The sequence below is a fragment of the Coregonus clupeaformis genome, unplaced genomic scaffold (assembly GCF_020615455.1).
Source record: "Coregonus clupeaformis isolate EN_2021a unplaced genomic scaffold, ASM2061545v1 scaf1958, whole genome shotgun sequence".
Taxonomy (NCBI): Eukaryota; Metazoa; Chordata; class Actinopteri; order Salmoniformes; family Salmonidae; genus Coregonus; species Coregonus clupeaformis.
Genome location: NW_025535412.1, coordinates 71,929 through 95,128, shown reverse-complemented (window position 1 = coordinate 95,128; position 23,200 = coordinate 71,929). Strand labels below are relative to the sequence as shown.

Genomic DNA, 23,200 nt, shown 5'->3' with positions numbered 1-23,200 from the left:
CATCAATATCCACTAAGAATATAAAAATGATATATAAATGATGTATGAATCACATTAACCTATTCCCCCCTTTGATTCATAAAATCATACCAAAATCACCCTAATATTGAAAAAAAAAAAAATTTGAAAAATGATCAAATAATCAAAAATGATATTTATCCATTCAGTTCCACTTGTCCATCTTCATCCAGATCAGGAACAGTCAACAACGGCATCTGAGTGTTGTCTCCAGGCATCACTACTCCAACCTATTTCAATCTCATAGCTTTCTCAAAGGTCAGTAACAAATTACAAACATCACACACAGTGCTATCAAAGCTGCCATTAAAATGTAACCCATCACTGCCCCTACTGGCCTACCTGATCTTGCAACCAAGTCTTCGCTGACTTCCGCTCATTCAGATCTACCAAATGCATCCCTTATATTCTTCAATGCATATATAACCCTAGTGATAATATCTCAACTATCTGGAATCAAAGTATAACTAATCTTATCAATATGTTCTTCCCAAATGTTACACCCTACCATGGAAAAAGTCCCCCCTTTTCCCTTAGATTTATACTTCAATGATAGGCTTGAAGACTATGACATGTAGCCATGTCTCTTTTAATAGTAAAAGCCTCATATGGAAGCTTCAACGTTGACATGTAACAAAATCCTATCCCTCCATAGGGTAAGAATATATATACTTTATCATCACAAACCCACCAAATATCTCTAAAATTCCCAATAGTTACATTGTCAGTCAAAAGCTAATCTTTTAACCATCAAAGTCCTGCTTTTCTTACTACCTGGAACCTAAAAAGTAACATTATATTTCTCATTACTACCCTTAAGGTCAAGCATACCCAAAGTTATCATATAATCATCACAATCTGATATTCCCATAAACATACCCTTTACATCATATGTTTTATTAGAACAAAAACAACTTTTAGCCCTCACTGGTTTCACCTCCAATGATTCAGGATTCGCTGTTACCTGATTTTCCTTACCGTCTACAAATTCCCATAGGGTAATTCATTTAACCAAGAATACCTAAACCTAGGCTTAAACAAATGTTCTGACAACGACATTATTTTATCTGTTACTGACTGTTGCTGATACCACAGTCATGACAAAGCATAAGATTGACACATACTTGATAGAGGTCGAACGACCGTCTCTAACATGTTTGTCTGGAATTCTCAACAGACATGGACCCTCAAGATTCCTCACTGATCTTACAGAATGAGCTGCTGGAACCTGCCCATCTATCTCTAACTTTCACAACAGAAGAATCAAACCACTCCATTTAGTTTCTCTCTTCCCTAACGAGCGGTACTGATCAGATACCTCTCCTTGTCTGTCATTAAAATCAAAGACCTCATCCTGTACCTCCATGATGAATCTATATTCTCTCTACTACTATCTGTTCTCCTATTTTAACCCTATTCGTACTATCATTGACAGCACTCTCCATCCGTAACATAAACCCCTGAGTCCTTCTTGCTACCCCCTTTAATTTCAGAAACGTTATTGTCGGTGTCATACTTCCTACATTTGCTATTGCCATCGTATCATTAATCCCTTCCAAAGTTACCATTAAAGTAGTTGACTTAGTTGATGAATTAACACCCTTAATTACTTCTAGTGGGAAAGCTACCAATATCCTATGTGTATTATTTACTGTTGGAGTGACTACTGTAATCTACTCCTCCTGAACTCCCTCGGTGACTGTGGAAACTTCAACAGACTTCAAATCTTCCATTATAAGCGTCACTTTACGAATTACATAGCCCTTTAACCAATAATTCTTAACCGGAACAAATTTTAATGCTTGCACTAGATAAGTACACATATATTCTCCTGATCTTTCTCTGTGACATTACGCAAAATAATACCTCCTTTGACTAGGTGCAACAGCTTCTACTTCTGGTCCTGATAACAATACTTCTTCTCCCTAATTATCTCTCTATGTGGGTGGAACGTCACCATCCTAACCCTAATAACAGTCTTTTTCCCCCTAGAATTGGTGCTGGAACTATCGGTTCCCTTATAATCAAATGCGATATTTATGACTTTAATACCTATCAATGTTGAAAGAGTTAAATTGCTTCTCACTGTTGTTTTACTAGACTGAAGTGTTCATGTCATTGTTGTTACTTCTAGTTTCCCCAAAGCTTTGAACTCTTTACTTGTACTTCCATCTATCACCACTAGTGTCAAATGACGTAAATGTAACTTACATTCTCTCTCTCTCTTCCTACTCTAAACCCTAACTTTCAAACTTTTGATTATAACAAAATACACCCATAATTACCTTGATCTCCCTGCTGGGAACTGTAAATATAGATACTCAATCACCCTCAATCTTCTCTTATCATTCAGCAACGCATACTTTCTCAATGCATCTGCTCCTAACAGATCTAAACTCCTACCATTTCTTCCCACTAAACTATAGAATGTCCTTCATCACTGTTCTCTCTCTGTCTTACTACTAACTTTGAAACTTAGCTTACTGTCTTAGAGTTCCTTCAACCTAGTTCTCCTAACTTATTTTAATCTAATCTTTTCTCATAACCTTTAAAAACCTCTACTTCCACTGATTTATTCACAAAATCCCTTTACCACCAATTTTTAGAATACGTGATTGGGAAAGTCCCCACCTTTTTCTGACTTCTTCACACACAGACTTGGCAAATGACTAAACACCTTTTAGCCTAGCCTGAAATCTCTTGGTGTAAGAATGTAACCCAGAATAACAGTCACCCCTTTTAAGTTTATTTTTCAGACAGATTGTCTAATGGGCAGTCTAATAGATTATCATCCTTCCTATGATATTATCTTTTTAAGCAAATGATTCCCAAAAACCCTACTTTTTAAAATCTTCTACCAGACAGCCGTCTAGTGTACATCTTATTGTACAGTTCAATTTACACCATGCATCTCTTCCCAAAAATGCAATAGGTTTATGTCCTAATATTAGTATGTCTATTTTAATTTCTCTTTGATTTTTATAGCATAGCTCAATTGGTTCCCTAAGAGTAATTAACTGTTTTACTACCTCAAATCCCTATCCTAATTAGTTAATGTTACATAGTGATATGTTTAACCTCTTTAAACTGAACACAGATACGTTTTTCCACTATTCCCCATTATTTCTAATGGTCCTCTGTTTTTACTTCAATTGTTGGATATTTTTGTCTTCTTCTCTAATCGGTGCTATCAGCCGACACCCCCCTTCGTATCTTCTAGACACTCTAGAATCATTTAAGGTTCACCTGGAAAACAGGTGAACTTGACTGGCCCCTGTATCTTCCTTAAAAATGTTCTCTGTTGTTTCCTCCTGGCCCATTGCACTCACAGGTAAAGTGACCAACCTGTCCATAATTATAACACTCTTCTGAAAGTTGCTGGAAGTGTAGCTGAAATCTTCCTCCTCCTTCTAAGCCTTCTCGTCCTCTTCCTCTCCAATTCTGTGTCTGTCCAGAAACTGGCTGTGGATATGGAACACCTGGTACCCCTTGGCTGGTACAATTGCATTTGATATTGTTCAGTTGAAGCTGTAGTAGTGATTGTTGATTTGGTTCACTCTGATTATTCATAACCAAAGCTTCTCTTCTCCTTCTTCTTCTCCAATTCTTGGGATCCTTTTCCCAGCAGTTTCTCCTCTTCTGTATCTTCAGCTGTGTTACTTCTTCTAAACTATTTGCTTTATCCAGGCATGATAAACATCGGTCTATATCTCTATTTCTTCTTTGCTAGTCATTGTAGGATAAAATCCTCTTGAACATAAAGCACCTTTAATCTCCAAATCTTCATCGCTTTCTTCATCTTTGCTTTCATCAGAAATCGAATCTCGTGTATCCTTCTTCCTTCAACTTCCATCAGAGATCAAATCTCTAGTATCCTTCTTCTTTCCTCTCTTGCCAACTTCCTTCTGATCACAGAGTCATATCCACCCATGACCTCTTCTCAATCACTCTCATCTTCTTTAACCTCACTCTTCTCTTTCAGACATCTAATTTCTTCCTTCTGGAGTTTTGATTCATCTTCATCGTCGTTTCTGCTTGTCCTCTATCTATTATTTGTTCATCTTCATCTCTGATGCAATAATCACCCTGCTGGATGATCACTGAAAGCTGAGGATAAACATCCCTAAGCTCTCCTTCCTTCTCATAAGGTGGGGGTCTTTTTGCTGAATCCGTATGTGAGAAAGGTGTACTAACTTCTGCCATTAGTTTTTCTGTCGACTTCTCTATACCGTTGTTTATCTTATCGCTGGAATCTTTTATCAGTTTTTGTTTGAGAATGAAGGGCAACTTTTGTTTCACTTGCCGGATAACCTCGCAATACTTTAGTTAAAGGATTACCATTTTGCACTATATCAACCGGTGTAATCACTTTTATAGTCCTGATATCTTTTTCCCCATTGTAACAACCCTTTTATATTCCTTTATTGTGAATTAGCCTATTTTAGACTATATAGCCTATATAGCCTATGGCTTCCCCCCTTTAATTATTAATATAAACCTAAACAACCCCAAAAACATTTTTTTTATTTTTTATTTTTTTTAATCTATCAACCAAAATATGAATATGAAAAAATTCAATTACATTTTTTATTCAAAAACCATTTCTAATTAAAATAAAAAATCATTTAAAAAATCAATTAGAAATTATGAATAATTTAAAATCAATTTTTTATTTCTATATACTAACCATTTATCAATTAGTGGCTATCTTACCACAACCCATCAGGAAAGTAACTGTAAGTTAGTCACCTTCAAAGCAATCCCAAAAACAAAGCCTTCTAACCTTACAACCCTTTGATTTTTATAAATTCCATTGTTTAATATGCACCCAAGTATCTTAATTCCAGAATAATGTCAGTACCTGATTTCCAACCTAACTGTAATCCAGCCCAGTGATGCACAGACTCCAAATGCAAATTTTATTCAAATGAGTATTTGCCAAGCCTATGTGAAATTGTCATTACATCACATATCCTGTATGGGGAAGATTTTTTTAACTAGCCTGATATCTGATCCAATCCTCTGTCGCGTCACGTGATGTCACGTCAGCACTTCCTGTATCTCCTCTCTCTCCTCTCTCCTGTCGTATGTCCTATTGCTCCTCTCATATGACAAAAGAACATACACAGAAAAAGATTTTGGTAGTTAATGCAATCACTGAGTATTTCCAACCATTCAATATTCGTTCGTTCTACATTCGCTCTAAGAATTAACTCAGGAATAATTATCGATCGCTCAAAAACATTTTATTTAATTTTAATCGTCTTTTAATTATTTAATTCAATTTATTATAATCCGTTACCATATATCTAATTTATAAATTCAATAGGTCACAAAACAAGTTTCATCTTTAACCATCCGCCGATGTAACAACTAGAAGATTAGTGTTAAAATCTCACCTCTGTCTGTCTATTTCTCCCCCTGCAGGGTAACCCCACAGACCTATGACCCTTACCCAGAATGCCGTGTTTGTAGTTTTAGCAAATAACCTCATGTCGTAGTTTTAGCGCCGGAAAATCATGCGCATGCGCACATCCATTCAAAAATACTTTTTCACCGTGGAAGGGAGATTTTAGATCTCTCCCCAACCCCAAATAGACGGTTAACAATCCTGCTGTACCTCCGTTTTCCCCTCATAGTCAAACAACATTTAACAGCGCTCACAAAACATATAACCTGACTTACACACACAGAGACAAGTTTAAGAGACTTTAATCCATCGCAATGGGGTCTCTAAGGATATACGTTAGCATGTAGCACGCAACACAATTAGCATTTAGCCTTAGCATTTAGCATTTAGCCGCTATGTCCAAGGTGGCATGACCCACACTCCAGCATTTAGCATTAACATTAGCCTTAGCCTTTAGCTAACTGCGGCCTACCACACACAAATAACCATCCTGCACTGCCCTTTTTATTTTGACATATTTTGCTACCATTTTGTGCTACCGTGGATTAATGACCATTACACCGAGAAATCAAACCCAATCAAACCCCCCGTCGGACGAGAGTCGAGTCATAATCACAATCAGATAAATCCCATCAAACCGAGTTCTCTTTAAAAACCCACCGAATGCACATTCTATCGTGCACGCGGATTTGTCGGCCCATTATCTAAAATGGCCCCCCTGGGGTCTTTAATCGGTACAGTGCCCTAATGAATGCGCATATCTGCCTTAATTGTACACCTGCCAATACTTAATTCCTACCGTTTTATGCTCTAAAATTCCAATTACCTGCCGCTTACCAATGGAATAACATTTTAGAATATTATTACAGACTCCTCCTAGTCGACAGCAATAACGCCACATGAGGCACATTTCGGTCGTATGGTACACCCCTCCAGTGTACACACGCAGTACCCACACCAAGCTGTGAGGAACACTCACCCCTGTCCGGTCATGACTTCAGACCGAGTTAGCCTGGCGGCTACGAATGAGCAAAGGAGAGATGCAGACCAGCCCCACGTTGGGCGCCATTTGTCGTATCGGGAGAATGCTGGCAATTATTGCCGTCAACAAAGAGTCCGCTTAGGCTGCACCATGATTAGAGGCTTTTATTAATATCACAAGGTTACAGCATAAGTTTACAGACTCGCGAGGTCTGGAGAAGCATCGTCCCAACTTAATCTGAATGCTTCTGACTTCTTCTTCGTTTAGGTCCTACTTATAAACAATGCAAGGAGATGGGGGCTCCCTCTTCTGGCCAATCACCAGTCTCCCCTGGGGCGTCACCCTCCAAACGCCACATTTGAACTAAGATCATAAAACATTTACCCAAAGCATAATCCCAATACACGACACAGGTTTGCACACACTGCAGCAGGGATTTTGGCCCACTCCTCCATACAGACCTTCTCCAGATCCTTCAGGTTTCGGGGCTGTCGCTGGTGATAAAAATGACAGACCTCTACATGCTTTGTAAGTAGGAAAACCTGCAAAATCGGCAGTGTATCAAATACTTGTTCTCCCCACTGTACGTTCTTTATTACTTTCCAACCCCACCATCCCTCCCTAATTGGAGTAAACTAGTGAACAACAATGCTTAGGCTTCTACTTCCAGCTTATACATACTATATACATTTTATGGACACAGTCAATAATTATATTTTGTTTGTTTACTCCTGAACTTCCTCGGATCATTTTCATGATGTCCAACTGGTATGCTTCTATATGCCATATCTTTCTAACTGTGCTCTTTCACAAAAGCTCTCAACCTATAACCTATATACTTATTATGGACACAGCATGTCTTACATTATTAGTTATCTTGTTGTTATTAGTTGTTGTTATTAGTCCCATCCTTCAGCTCCATTCAACACCTCCCATCTATCTCTTAACACCAACTTTTGTGATGTTTTTTTACCTTTCTATTCTCATTGTTTCTACAGTTTGTGATTTGAAAATAAACATTTTTGCTAAAAGTATTATTATATTATTGATTGATTGACAAGAATTTTATATAATAATTTAAATTGAAAAAATTATATGTTTTGAATCCGGCGTCGTTTTGCGTATCAGTTCATAAACACTATGCCATGGAATCGGTACGTCAAAAATCTCTTCCCAACTATTTTGCAATCTATATGGGATGACTGTCAATCTTTTGGACCTTAAAAAAGTTTTTTATTTATCACAATTTTCTTTAACCAATGATGTTCTTTGATGCAGTCAGACAAGTTCCTTACTTTCTCACCCTTCCACTTTCCTCTTCCAATTTTGCGGTAATACTGCAATTATTTGGTTGTACTTTTGGGTAGAGCAGACATTCCCATATGTTTTTGTTAGCTGCATGTGTGACATAACTCCACCATTCCTACCGATAATATCATTTACGAAGATTATACCTTTTTTAAACATTCTCTCAAAAAAGATTTTTTTTTTTTATCTTTTAGTATATTTGAGTTTAACCACAATATTTGTTGCAATATTTGTTCTGTCATTTCTGGAGGATTAAATAGAAATTGTAACCAACTTTCTATGGCTTGTTTTAGAAATAATGATATTTGGGAGATGATTTCCTTTTCAAATACCTTAAAGTGAGGGGTTGAAATCTGAATAAAGGGAAAAAGTCCCTTCCTGAACATTGGGTGAGACAATCTTACTAGTTCGGATTTAAGTATAATTTTTGTATGACTGAAGCTTTTAGTGATAGGTCTAATGCTTTAATATTTAATAATTTCTGTCCTCCGAATTCATATTCATTATATAAATAGGCCCATTTAATTTTGTCTGGCTTGCCGTTCCAAATAAAATGGAATCTTTTTTTCTCATATAATTTAAACTGTTCGCTCGGCGTAGGCAAGACCATAAGCAAATAGGTAAACTGGGATAATACTAAAGAGTTAATAGACAGGTATTTACCTTTCCATGGTAACAAGATCTTATCTATTTTTGCTAACTTTCTATTAAAATGTATTGCAGTGAGATCATTTATTTCCTTTGGGATATGTATTCCGAGGATATCCACATCACCATCAGACCATTTTATTGGTAAACTACATGGTAATGTACATTTTTTTTTTTGTGATCCAATACGTAATATAGTACACTTATCATAATTTGGTTGTAATCCAGAGACGTTAGAAAATGTATCTATATCCTCTATGAGGCTGTGGAGGGATTCAAGTTGTGGATTTAAAAGAAAACATGAATCAGCGTACAATGACACCTTTGTTTTTAAGCCCTGGATTTCTAATCCCTTGATGTTATTGTTGGATCTGATTTTAATAGCTAACATCTCGATGGCAATAATAAATATATATGCCGATAGTGGACAACCTTGTTTCACTCCTCTTGACAGTTTAAAACTTTCGGAGAAATAGCTATAATTTACTATTTTACACCTAGGGTTACTATACATGATTTTAACCCAATTAATAAGAGATTCTCCAAAATTGAAATGCTCCAGGAATTTATATATAAACCCCAGTTGTACTTTATCAAATGCCTTTTCAAAGTCTGCTAAAATCATAACTTGGTGTCAGTGATTCAACCTCGTGAAATATAAGATTATTTCACAGAAAATGTTCCTTGAGTTTGAGTTTAGAGTGAGGAAAAGTAGCTAACACCTCACTGCTCTCTTGTGTGTCATGAGCAGAGCAGCCCAAGTGGCGAAGTTGATATGGAAACTCAGAGCCATGCAGAACGCATGCAGAGTGAGCTATGCACAGGGACCGAGTGACAGACGGCGCGGCGCAGTTAATGGACTTACTAATGGAGGAAGTTATTTGGGGTTTCAGCAAAAGCAAGCGGGCCTGGGTAGTGTAGGACCGGCATGGGTAGGGCTAAAAATTCATTCACGTGCAGGGCTCTAATGTGGGGTCCTCTGAAAATCTGTACTAATCTTATCAATCAAGTTAGGAACTTAAACAAAATAAGACGTTTCATTTTAGCAGATGCTCTTTTCTAGAGCGACTTAGTGAGTGCATACATTTTCATACTGGCTCCCCGTGGGAATCGAACCCACAATCCTGGCGTTGGAAACGCCATGCTCTACCAACTGAGCTACACGACATCGTGTACGTTTTCTAGTGTAAGAAGGTACTTAGTGTCACATTTTACTAGTGCAAGAATTGTGCAAAGCACAAAAAATACCATAATCTGGCCATAGGGCTCTGGTCAAAAGTAGTGTACTATGTAGGGAATAGAACCATCCTATCTTGTAAGGCTTCTTGTGTAAGATGGTACTTGTTGTACCGTTGTAGCAAAAATATGTTGTCTTATAAAGTTAATGTAAAGGGTTCATTTAAAAGACTGATATTCCTTCCTCCATTTCCCAGAAATGGACCGGTTCATATAAATTGTACAGCATATCAAACCAACAATAAATAAAGCCAATCATTAAAAGTTTAAATTCTCTCAGGATTTCTTCATTTATTTATTTGTATGGAAGGGGAAGCACTTCCTGTAGGACAGTAAAGTAGGACAGTTCCTGTAGGACTCTTCATTCCAACACCTTTCATCTACGAGCAAATCTACAATTACAGACAAAACAAACATTAAAAACATGCAGAACCACCAGCAAATAATTAACATTTAGTGAATGAGTGAGAATGTGTGTGTTTACCAGGGTGGCACATTTGATGGGAGCAGTGCCTGGTGGAGTCTCAGTACCCTTGATCTTCTGTCCATTACAGGTCACACACCAACAGGAACCTACCAGAAATGGACATGTTAAAAACCTGTTGCGTATACAATATTGACATAATTACAAACGTTACTGTAACACAAAATGAATTGTCACCTTTAAATGACTTGGATAATTTAGTGTGTGTGTTTGTGTGTGAGAGAGTGGTAACCTGTAGATCCCCAACATTGCTCAGGGGTGTATTGTCCCTTGCAGTCACAAGTTGGGATGTAGGCTGTAGGCGGCCTGTTTTTCATGGCATCTCTAGCACGCTCACAGGGGGTCTTGGGTCGTATCGTACAATCTGGATACACAGGTAACACACATTGTAATGTGGACATTACATAACATTGCTGGACAATGTATGGACATAATATACATTGCTGGACATGCATTCTGAAAGCTTGGGTTGAGTCTGGAAGCTTGGGGTGCGTCCCAAATTGCACCCTATTCCCCTAAGGGGCCTGGTCAAAAGCAGCTTACTATACGGAATAGATGTAACCTAGGTTTCCCTCCAAAAACAGATACCAGTCTCAAGGGACTTCCTGGCTAAATATTGAAATTCTGCTACTTGTTTAAAGTCCCAGTGCAGTCAAAATTCAGTTTTGCATCATATTGTACAACAGCTGATGATACTAAGACTGTAAAAGTGGGGTAAATTATATCAGTGTTATTTCCTAATAGTTGGTTGACAATCCAATCATGCATCCATCCAGTTGAAGGACCAAACCTTTCATATCAGAATACCTCAACACTCCAGCATCTAGACACCAATATACATCTCTGGAACTAGAGGAGTGGCATTTGGCCAGTAAACGAAAGGTTGCTAGTTCAAATCCCTGAGCTGACAAGTTGAAATATCTGTCTATGTGCCCTTGAGCAAGGCACTTAACCCTAATTGCTCCAGGGTTGCCGTTGATAATGGCTGACCATAGCTGTGACCTGACTCTCAGGGAGAGTGGGATATGCAACAACAAGACAGATAAGCTCCCAGCAATGTTTAAACAATTTATAAAATGTTGTGGTGAGTAAGTCTGAGGTATGCCTCGCTTACCTCCCAACGCAAAAGCCGTGCTGACAAGCAGAATGATGGTCAATGTCGCCATGGTGATATTCTCCTGAGAGAGAGATTAGTTAACCATTAGAATCAGCTGTGATTGTACAGTAATACTTCAAATTAGTGGAATGGCTGGGGGTACCAGAGGAGAGGTTAAGGAAACCCTGTGTTAGGGTCTTCATTCTATTGAAGGTGGGGTGAAAGGTCAATGTCTTAAGGCTGAAGGGGAGGTTGTGTTGCTAGGAGAGGAGAGGAGCTTCTGTATTTCTGGAAGAACAGGACAATGGAGTAGATTAATGGGTTCATGGCCATAGCTACATCTGAGGACACAGAGGTCCGGACCAAAATAAAGAAAATCTATTATGGGTCAACATCTAAATATTGCTCCCATCGTTGATCAAGAATTTAAGCATTCTGAGCTTTGATCTGACTGACAAGTTGAATCATGAACAGTGGTTTGTTCGTCATGTTCGTTTGAGTCCCCCAGATTTGTTGCACGGATGTGACTTTTAGCAGCATACTCAACACTCTCTCGAACCACCATTCACCACTCTAACTCTGCCCTCTCGTGGAAACGAACTACCCCAGCTCGGAGTTGGCTCACTAGAGAGGTAAGCAAAACTAGAGACGCTGCTGACAGTGTGTCTGCAAGATGCCGGACAATAGGCAATTTTGAAACCGTCCCGTGACTCCTGCCGTGTCTACAGACATAACGCAAAGAACATGAAAAACACTCAGAGAACGAGTGGACAGCTGGTAGTCACTTATAGATGTGTCAGTCAGGTGGCTAGCTGCTGGAAGAGACTTCTATTGCCGTAACGTTGAAGGGCTCTGGTTAGTATATTGGACTAAACTCCACGGTGAAGGAAGTTTCTAGTGAACTCCACCTACGGAGTGGAGCAGAGACCAGCCAAGGTCAATACTTCAAAACTGTTTCATCATGAAACGCCTACCTTGTATCCATGTTTGTCCTCTCTAGTTACTTGCCTTTCTTTGTTTGCTGAAATCCATTGTAACACCGGGAGTCAGGACGCAGACGGTGAGTTTAATCATATAAATCATGTAGCTGAACAAAACCAACACTGCCTGTTGACTGAGGATACTGAGGGCTATATGAAGGGAGAGTAATCAAGGTGATGATGAGGTCCAGGTGTGTGTAATGATGGTTGCCAGGTGTGTGGAATGATGGTTGCCAGGTGTTAATGATGTTCCAGTGTGTGAATATGTTGCCAGGTGTGTGTAATGATGGTTGCCAGGACAGGGTGGTTAGTAGACCGACGACATCAAGCGCTGGAGCAGGTGTGACATCCATACTTTTTCAATAAACATTCATCAAATACAACCACCAACTTTTTGCTCATTTCAGTGTCACGAAGATGGCAACTGTGTCAATTTAATCTCCGATGAGGTTTATAAATGAAACCTAGGTTATAAAATGATTTCTCTCTGTCTCGTTATTGCTCAGTATCTCTGGACAGAAAATGTGCCAAGTCAATAACGTTATATGCCAGATTTAGTGTTTATTTGAACCCTGAAATGATCTGTGAAATGTTATTGGTCGACACACCCTCTGTAGATTGTGTGATTTGATTGGACAATGAGTGTTTTCGAGACCTAGGCCCACGTCATCGGAGATTCAATTGACACATGCGCTTTTGCACTACGTTGCCATCTTTGACAAACAGAAACAAGCAAAAAGTCGGTAGTGGAGTTCATCATGAACTTCCTTCACCATGGAGTGGATTTTAGTTTACTACGGGTAGAATTACTTAGCCAGCTAGAAGGATGAAGTAAGAAGCTAATGTTACCTCAACAGGAGCAAGAGAATAGGCTACTAACTTCTCATAATAACGTTGCTTTACAGAGAGTAGGCTATTGAGACAGTGAGGTGGCACTCAGTGGTGAAGCTGAGGGAGAGAGAGAGAGGAACCAAAACAGAGAGAGGTTACTACAGTGGTTCCCAAACTTTGGGTCAGAAGCAATCGGGTCTGGGTAGTGTAGGACCTGAACATTGAGGGTATGGGTAGTGTAGGACCTGAACATTGAGGGTCTGGGTAGTGTAGGACCTGAACATTGAGGGTCTGGGTAGAGTAGGACCTGAACATTGAGGGTGTGGGTAGTGTAGGACCTGAACATTGAGGGTCTGGGTAGAGTAGGACCTGAACATTGAGGGTATGGGTAGAGTAGGACCTGAACATTGAGGGTCTGGGTAGAGTAGGACCTGAACATTGAGGGTCTGGGTAGAGTAGGACCTGAACATTGAGGGTCTGGGTAGAGCTGTAGGGACCTGAACATTGAGGGTATGGGTAGTAGTAGGACCTGAACATTGAGGGCCTGGGTAGAGTAGGACCTGAACATTGAGGGTGTGGGTAGTGTAGGACCTGAACATTGAGGGTCTGGGTAGAGTAGGACCTGAACATTGAGGGTATGGGTAGAGTAGGACCTGAACATTGAGGGTCTGGGTAGAGTAGGACCTGAACATTGAGGGTCTGGGTAGAGTAGGACCTGAACATTGAGGGTGTGGGTAGTGTAGGACCTGAACATTGAGGGTCTGGGTAGAGTAGGACCTGAACATTGAGGGTATGGGTAGAGTAGGACCTGAACATTGAGGGTCTGGGTAGAGTAGGACCTGAACATTGAGGGTCTGGGTAGTGTAGGACCTGAACATTGAGGGTCTGGGTAGAGTAGGACCTGAACATTGAGGGTCTGGGTAGAGTAGGACCTGAACATTGAGGGTCTGGGTAGAGTAGGACCTGAACATTGAGGGTCTGGGTAGAGTAGGACCTGAACATTGAGGGTATGGGTAGGTTCATTTTTGCTAGTTTTTTTTCTCCAAATAGCATTGTATATAAATGCACTAAAGTCAAAAGTAGTGCACTGGAAAAGGGTTTCATTTGGGACACAGTATTGGAGTCTAAAGCAGGCCCCCTTGATAACCAGTCTATTATCACATCCATCTTCTACATTCAGGCTGCTGTAGTGACCTCTGACCTCATCTAGTCTAATGTTGTGGAAGAAGATTTCTAGTGTAAGAAGATACTTAGTGTCACATTTTACTAGTGCAAGAATTGTGCAAAGCACAGAAAATACCATAAATATCATAATAATCTGTCCATAGGTGTCTGGTCAAAAGTAGTGCACTATATAGGGAATAGTGAAAAGAGTACCATTTGGCATGTACCCTATCTTGTAAGGTTTGTTGTGTAAGATGATACTTGTTGTACCATAGTAGCAAAATATTTTGTTGTCTTAAAGAGTTATTTTAAAGGGTTAATTTTAAATATTGATATTCCTTCCTAGGGTAGTGGTGGGCACCAAATTTTAAAATACAAAAACAGTAGGGAGGCTATATACAGGGGTGGTACCGGTAGAGTTAATGTGCGGGGGCACAGGTTGGTCGATGTAATGGAGGTAACATGTACATGTGGGTAGAGTTAACCTTTTAAGGATGGGACCTTTTTTTTCAATTTTCGCCTAAAATAACATAACCAAATCTAACTGCCTCTAGCTCAGGACCTGGAGCAAGGATATGCATATCTTTGATACCATTTGAAAGGAAACACTTTGTGGAAATGTGAAATGAATGTAGGAGAATATAACACATTAGATCTGGTAAAAGATAATACAAACAAAAAAACATGTGTTTTCCATCTTTGAAATGTAAGAGAAAGGCCACAATATAATATTGCAGTTTAGGCGTAATTTAGATGTTGGCCACTAGATGGAAGCAGTGTGTGTGCAACGTTTCAGATTGAGACAGTGAAGCATTGCAGTACTGGACTATTTTGTTTTAAGTCTGCCCAAATGTGCCAAATTGGTCGATTGATACATTTTCAAGTACATAACTATAGAGAACATACAAAAATGATATGGTAATACAAAATGTAAGTTTACACACTCCCAGGAATGTCATACATGTTGGATCATTAGCTTATACACTAACTTTCACCCATCTAGATGGCCGGGCGGGGTGGGTGTGGAGCCAGAGACAGCAGGGGTTCAAACTGTAGAACCCAGTTCCTACATTTTAATATAAAAATTGATTTTATCAAACAAAACAATGCTACATTTTATCTCAAGGTCCCATTAGGATGACAAATCAGAGCAAGATTACTGAATGTAAGTACAGTGAGGGAAAAAAGTATTTGATCCCCTGCTGATTTTGTACGTTTGCCCACTGACAAAGAAATGATCAGTCTATATTTTAATGGTAGGTATATTTGAACAGTGAGAGACAGAATAACAACAACAAAAATCCAGAAAACGCATGGTTTCCTTAACCTCTCCTCTGGTACCTCCAGCCATACAGTAGGTTATGTACCTAACACAGGGTTTCCTTAACCTCTCCTCTGGTACCTCCAGGCATACAGTAGGTTATGTACCTAACACAGCCATTCCACTGATTTGAAGTATTACAGTACAATCACAGCTGATTCTAATGGTCAACTAATCTCTCTCTCTCTCTCTCTCTCTCTCTCTCTCTCTCTCTCTCTCTCTCTCTCTCTCTCTCTCTCTCAGAAGACTATCAGCATGGCGATATTGACCATCATTCTGCTTGTCAGCATGGCTTTGGCTCTGGGAGATGCCTTTATTCCGATAGGTAAGAGTGACATACCTCACACTTACTAACCAACATTTTTATTTAAAAACCATAAACATTAGTGGGTGTTTATCTGTCCTATTTCACGCAAGTACAAGTGTGTATTAATACGTAGGTGTGAATTGAAAAAAAAATGTCTTTGCATATCCCATTCTCCCTGGGACACAAGCCATTATCAAACCGTGACACTGGAGAAATTAAGGTTGTGCCTTGCTCAAGGGCAAATAGACAGATATTTAAACTTGTCAGCTGAGGGATTCAAACTAGCAACCTTTCGGTTACCGTCCAAACCTTTCGGTTACCTTCCACTCCTCTAGTTCCAAAGATGTATATTGGTGTCTAGATGCCGGAGTGTTGAGGTATTCTGATATGAAAGGTTTGGTCCTTCAACTGGATGGATGCATGATTGGATTGTCAACCAACTATCAGGAAATAACACTGATATAATTTACCCCTCTTTTACAGTCTTAGTTTCATCAGCTGTTGTACAATATGATACAAAACACAGTCAAAACTGAATTTTGACTGCACTGGGCTTTTAAACAAGTAGCGGAATTGTATATGTCCATACATTCTCCAACTATGTTATGTCCACATTACAATGTATGCAGGTGGTATGCGACCCAAGACCCGCTGTGAGCATTTAAGAGATTCCAAGAAAAACAGCCCGCCTGGAACCTACATCCCAACTTGTGACGACGATGGACAATACACCCCTGAGCAATGGATCTACAGGTTACCACACTCATACACAAACACACACACACACACATGCACAAACACACACACTAAATTATCCAATTTAGTTGAATGTGACAATTCATTTTGTGTTACAGTAACGTTTGTAATTATGTCAATATTGTATACACAACAGGTTTTTAACATGTCCATTTCTGGTAGGTTCCTGTTGGTGTGTGACCTGTAATGGACAGAAGATCAAGAGTACTGAGTTTCCAATAGGCTCTGCTATTATCAACTGTGCCACCCTGGTAAACACACACACACACACATTCTCACTCATTCACTAAATGTTAATTCTTTGCAGCTGGTTCTGAATGTTGTTAATGTTTGTTTTGTCTAATTGTAGATTTGCTGGTAGATGAAAGGCGTTGGAATGAAGACGTTAAAAATACTTTGACAGTTTCTTTACTGTCCTACAGGAACTGCTTCACATTCCATACAAATCAATAAATGAAGAAATCCTGAGAGAATTTAAACTTTTAATGATTGACTTGATTTATTGTTGGTTTGATATGCTGTACAATTTATATGAACCGGTCCATTTCTGGGAAATGGAGTAAGGAGTATCAGTCTTTTAAATGAACCCTTTACATTAACTTTATAAGACAACATATTTTGCTACAACAAGTACCATCTTACACCAGAAGCCTTACAAGATAGGATGGACGCCAAATGGTTCTATTCACTATTCCCTACATAGTACACTACTTTTGACCAGAGCCTATGGCCAGATTATGGTATTTTTTGTGCTTTGCACAATTCTTGCACTAGTAAAATGTGACACTAAGTACCTTCTTACACTAGAAAACGTACACGATGTCTTGCAGCTTAGTTGGTAGAGCATGGCGTTTCCAACGCCAGGGTTGTGGGTTCGATTCCCACGGGGAGCCAGTATGAAAATGTATGCACTCACTAACTATAAGTCGCTCTAGAAAAGAGCATCTGCTAAAATGAAACGTCTTATTTTGTTTAAGTTCCTAACTTGATTGATAAGATTAGTACAGATTTTCAGAGAAGACCCCACATTAGAGCCCTGCACGTTAATGAATTTTTAGCCCTACCCATGCCGTCGATGTTCAGGTCCAGCACTACCCAGGCCCTCGATGTTCAGGTCCAGCACTACCCAGGCCCGATTGCTTTTGCTGAAACCCCAAATAACTTCCTCCATTAGTAAGTCCATTAACTGTGCCGCTCCGTCTGTCACTCGGTCCCTGTGCATAGCTCACTCTGCATGCGTTCTGCATGGCTCTGAGTTTACATAACTTGGGCTCCTCTGCTCATGAAGAGACCAATTTGTAAGTTGCTCTGGATAAGAGTGTCTGCTAAATGACTTAAATGTAAAATTGTACGCTGATGATTCATGTATTCTTTTAAATCCACAACTTGAATCCCTCCACAGCCTCATAGAGGATCTAGATACATTTTCAAACCTCTCTGGATTACAACCAAATTATGATAAATGTACCATATTATGTATTGGATCACTAAAAAATATATAGTTTACCAATAAATGGTCTGATGGTGATGTGGCTCTACTCTGAATACATATCCCAAATGAAATAAATGATCTCACTCCAATACATTGTAATAGAAAGTTAACAAAAGTATATACGATCCTGCTACCATGGAAAGGTAAATACGTGTCAATTTGTGGAAAAACTCACCCTGATTAACTCTTTATTATCCCAGTTTACCTATTTGCTTCTGGTCTTGCCTACGCCTAGCGAACAGTTTTTTTTTTTTTTTATGAGAAAAAAATATTCCATTTTATTTGGAACGGCAAGCCAGACAAAATTAAACTAGTACCAATAGAATGTTATTTATATGGGGATACAATCTTCCCAGCTCTGCAGATTTTGCCTGTGAAGAGACAATCATTAGATCATTTATTTTGGTACTGTCCATTTGTAGCTTGTTTTTGGTTACCCGTCCAGGAATGGCTAAAGATTTGCAATATTTACCTGGAGCTAACCCTGCAGATAGCACTACTGGGTGATCTGAAAAGTCATAGTCAATCGATCAATAATATATTACTTTTTAGAAAAAATGTTTATTTTAAATGAACAGTCTGTAGAAACAAATGAGAATAGAAAGGTTCAGAACTTTTGTAAAACATCACAGTACATATATATGGTGAATAGAAATCCTATATGGATGGTGTTAAGAGATAGATGGGAGGTGTTGACAGGAGCTGAAGGATGGGACTAACAACAACTAACAACAACAAGATAACTAATAATGTAAGCATACTCTCTCCATAATAAGTACAGTGGGGGAAAAAAGTATTTAGTCAGACACCAATTGTGCATGTTCTCCCACTTAAAAAGATGAGAGAGGCCTGTAATTTTCATCATAGGTACACGTCAACTATGACTGACACATTGAGAAAAAAAAATCCAGAAAATTACATTGTAAAATTTTTTATGAATTTATTTGCAAATTATGGTGGAAAATAAGTATTTGGTCACCTACAAACAAGCAAGATTTCTGGCTCTCACAGACGTGTAACTTATTCTTTAAGAGGCTCCTCTGTCCTCCACTCGTTACCTGTACTAATGGCACCTGTTTGAACTTGTTATCAGTATAAAATACACCTGTCCACAACCTCAAACAGTCACACTCCAAACTCCACTATGGCCAAGACCAAAGAGCTGTCAAAGGACACCAGAAACAAAATTGTAGACCTGCACCAGGCTGGGAAGACTGAATCTGCAATTGGTAAGCAGCTTGGTTTGAAGAAATCAACTGTGGGAGCAATTATTAGGAAATGGAAGACATACAAGACCACTGATAATCTCCCTCGATCTGGGGCTCCACGCAAGATCTCACCCCGTGGGGTCAAAATGATCACAAGAATGGTGAGCAAAAAAACCACACGGGGGGACCTAGTGAATGACCTGCAGAGAGCTGGGACCAAAGTAACAAAGCCTACCGTCAGTTACACACTACGCCGCCAGGGACTCAAATCCTGCATTTGCATTTGGATGATCCAGAAGAGGATTGGGAGAATGTCATATGGTCAGATTAATCCAAAATAGAACTTTTTGGTAAAAACTCAACTCGTCGTGTTTGGAGGACAAAGAATGCTGAGTTGCATTCAAAGAACACCATACCTACTGTGAAGCATGGGGGTGGAAACATCATGCTTTGGGGCTGTTTTTCTGCAAAGGGACCAGGACGACTGATCCATGTAAAGGAAAGAATGAATGGGGCCATGTACCGTGAGATTTTGAGTGAAGGGTGAATGCACCAACTTGTAAGTCGCTCTGGATAAGAGCGTCTGCTAAATGACGAAATGTAAATGTAAATGTAAAACCTCCTTCCATCAGCAAGGGCATTGAAGATGAAACGTGGCTGGGTCATTCAGCCTGACAATGATCCCAAACACGCCGCCTGGGCATCGAAGGAGTGGCTTCGTAAGAAGCATTTCAAGGTCCTGGAGTGGCCTAGCCAGTCCCCAGATCTCAACCCCATAGAGAATCTTTGGAGGGAGTTGAAAGTCCGTGTTGCCCAGCGACAGCCCCAAAACATCACTGGAGATCTGCATGGAGGAATGGGCCAAAATACCAGCAACAGTGTGTGAAAACGTTGTGAAGACTTACAGAAAACGTTTGACCTGTGTCATTGCCAACAAAGGGTATGGAAAACACCCTGTCATTCTCCGCTAACATCAAGGCGGTGACCCGATCCTGTAGGTTCATGCTCTACAACATTCGGTGAGTACGACCCTGCCTTACACAGGAAGCGTGCACAGGTCCTAATCCAGGCACTTGTCATCTCCCGTCTGGATTACTGCAACTCGCTGTTGGCTGGGCTCCCTGCCTGTGCCATTAAAACCCTTCAACTCATCCAGAATGCCGCAGCCCGTCTGGTGTTCAACCTTCCCAAGCTCTCTCACGTCACCCCGCTCCTCCGCACACTCCACTGGCTTCCAGTTGAAGCTCGCATCTACTACAAGACCATGGTGCTTGCCTACGGAGCTGTGAGGGGAACGGCACCTCCGTACCTTCAGGCTCTGATCAGTCCCTACACCCAAACGAGGGCATTGCGTTCATCCACCTCTGGCCTGCTGGCTCCCCTACCTCTGCTGAAGCACAGTTCCCGCTCACCCCAGTCAAAAAAGTTCGCTGCTCTGGCACCCCAATGGTGGAACAAGCTCCCTCACGACGCCAGGACAGCGGAGTGACTCACCACCTTCCGTAGACATTTGAAACCCCACCTCTTTAAGGAATACCTGGGATAGGATAAAGCAATCCTTCTACCCCCCCCACACCCCTTACCCCATAAAAAAAAACATTGTAAAGTGGTTAACCCATTGGCTATAAGGTGAATGCACCAATTTGTAAATCGCTCTGGATTAGAGCGTCTGCTAAATGACGTAAATGTAAATGTAACAAAGTATTGAGAAACTTGTTATTGACCAAATACTTATTTTCCACCATAATTTGCAAATAAATTCATTACAAATCCTACAATGTGATTTTCTGGATATTTCTTTTCTCATTTTGTCTGTCATAGTTGACGTGTTCCTATGATGAAAATTACAGGCCTCTCTCATCTTTTTAAGTGGGAGAACTTGCACAATTGGTGGCTGACTAAATACTTTTTTCCCCCACTGTATATATAGGTTATAGTTTGAGAGCTTTTGTGAAAGATATGAAATATAGAAGCAAACCGGATTGACATCATGAAAATGATCGGAGAGGTTGAGGATAGAGGAAGTTCAGGAGTAAAAACAAACAAAATTGAATTATTGTAAAATTGACTGTCCATAAAATGTATATAGTACGTATAAGCTGGAAGTAGAGGCCTAAGCATTGTTGTTCACTAGTTTACTCCAATTAGGGAAGGGTCTCTTTTCTCCCTTCTCCTCTCCCCTCTCCTCTCTCTCTTTTCTCTCCACTCTCCTCTCTCTCCTCCCTCTCTTCGCTCTCTCTCTCCCCTCTCCACTCTCTCTTTTCTCTCCCCTCTCCTCCCTCTCTTATCCCCCCTCTCCTCTCTCCTCTCCCTCTCTCTCTCTCTCTCCTCTCCCTCTCTTCTTCTCTCTCTCCCTCTCCTCTTCTCCTCCTCACATTCATCTCCTATTTTCTTTCACATCCCACCTCACTTTAGATTCCATCCATCTATTCCATTGTCCTGTTCTTCCAGAAATACTGAAAGTCATGTTTACGTCTGGGTGTGGTGAGAGAGAGAGGCTTCACCCTCACAAAGAATGGCATGCTAGCTATTCACCCTCTCCCCTTCGCTCCTCCTCTCATCCCCTCATCTCCTCACAAAGGAGTGCTGCTGGTTCTACTGCATATCTCTCCTCCAATACTTCAGCCTTAAGACATTGACCCATCACCTCTCCTCCTCTCCTCCTCTCCTCTCCTCTTCTCCCCTCCCCCTCTCCTAACAACACAACCCTGGATCCCTACTACATATCTCCCCCTTCAGCCTTCAGACATTGACCTTTCACCCCACCTGTAATAGAATGAATAGAATGGAGACGTTGTAGAATTAGAATGACAGACATTCCTGTTCCATTTCAACGTTCCGTGCTGGCTGGACTGGACCAGCAGCCTTACAGGGTGTGATGCTAGGAATGTCTCTTTTATTGATGCTTATTAGAAACCTGGATAATGCAAGTTATATTACGTTTTATTTTATAGGTCCATTATGTAGTTTGCTGTCACGACTGGTCTCATTTCAGATAGATAGTCAAGTTATAGATCTGTCATTCCCATGGAAAGTGAGTCTGATAAGTAGTTGACCTGCTCTATGTGCAATATGGTTTATTTTTAACTTAAGCTTCAAACACCTGAGAATTTTTGGTTATTGAGAATATATTTTACAGAGGTTTAGATGGTACAACAATTCTCTACACTCTACATTGCTTGTTTTGTCACATTAACTGAAATCAGGAGGATATTTTAGAATCTTAAAAACCATGGAAATGGAACCAGGTGTCACTAAACCGATGTGGATGTGGTGGAGGAGTCAGGCGCAGGACACTGAGGTTAAGTCCAACAGTATTTTAATAGTCCAAAGAAAAAATGGAAAACCTCCGACCTCAAAACACAAAGAGGCGAGGGAAAATTACGCACACGCGTAAACACTAACACACAAAACAAAACAGGAAGCAAAGACGTAGCTCCGACACTGTGGCAGTAAATAACAACACACAATCATACTAGAACAAAACAAGGAACTTATAACACACGCAATCAACACACAAATGGACACAGGTGATACATGACGAAACATTGAGCGGTGGCAGCTAGTACTCCGGGGACGGCGATCGCCGAAGCCTGCCCGAACCAGGAGGAGGAGCAGCCTCAGCCGAAACCGTGACACCAGGAAATGGCAGAGCTAAATTAGACAAACAGTATAACGCCTTTAGAGGTGACTGTTTATGTGTTGCTCAGTTTACTAAACTCTAGTTAAGTAATTACCTCCTTATAAAGTTTCAAATTAAATCACACTGTGAGATTATGAGGTTTATGGTATTTTTGGCACTTTGCACAATCCTTTTGCACTACGATTATGTAAAAACCTACTACAAACCTCCGCTAACATTAGCCACCGCTAGCTAAGAATCATTGGGAGTGGTGGGACATGCTGTGTCTGATGAAAAAAAAGAAGGCTAAATCACCCTCTCCCCCTCTCCTCTCCTC

The 23,200-nt window shown here is 40.1% G+C and overlaps 1 protein-coding gene, 1 long non-coding RNA gene and 2 other non-coding genes across 4 annotated transcripts; 2 read left to right on the top strand and 2 right to left on the bottom strand.

The window, feature by feature from the left end:
* Positions 1-9,460: 9,460 nt before the first annotated feature.
* trnag-ucc lies at positions 9,461-9,530 on the bottom strand. The gene has a single exon. It is a non-coding gene; the product is annotated as a tRNA-Gly (tRNA).
* Positions 9,531-9,959: 429 nt separating this feature from the next.
* On the bottom strand, positions 9,960-12,278 carry LOC121562027 (equistatin-like). Its single transcript, XM_045218991.1, has 5 exons — positions 12,191-12,278; positions 11,201-11,264; positions 10,319-10,450; positions 10,087-10,175; positions 9,960-9,994 (listed from the first exon to the last, which is right to left on the bottom strand). The coding sequence occupies exons 1-5, from the start codon at positions 12,263-12,265 to the stop codon at positions 9,983-9,985; spliced, it is 372 nt and encodes a 123-aa protein (XP_045074926.1). The 5' UTR covers positions 12,266-12,278; the 3' UTR covers positions 9,960-9,982.
* Positions 12,279-15,720: 3,442 nt separating this feature from the next.
* Positions 15,721-16,521, top strand: LOC121562030. The gene is made up of 2 exons (XR_005999381.1): positions 15,721-15,803; positions 16,415-16,521. It is a non-coding gene; the product is annotated as an uncharacterized LOC121562030 (long non-coding RNA).
* Positions 16,522-17,367: 846 nt separating this feature from the next.
* On the top strand, positions 17,368-17,434 carry trnag-ucc. Its single transcript has one exon. It is a non-coding gene; the product is annotated as a tRNA-Gly (tRNA).
* Positions 17,435-23,200: the final 5,766 nt, after the last annotated feature.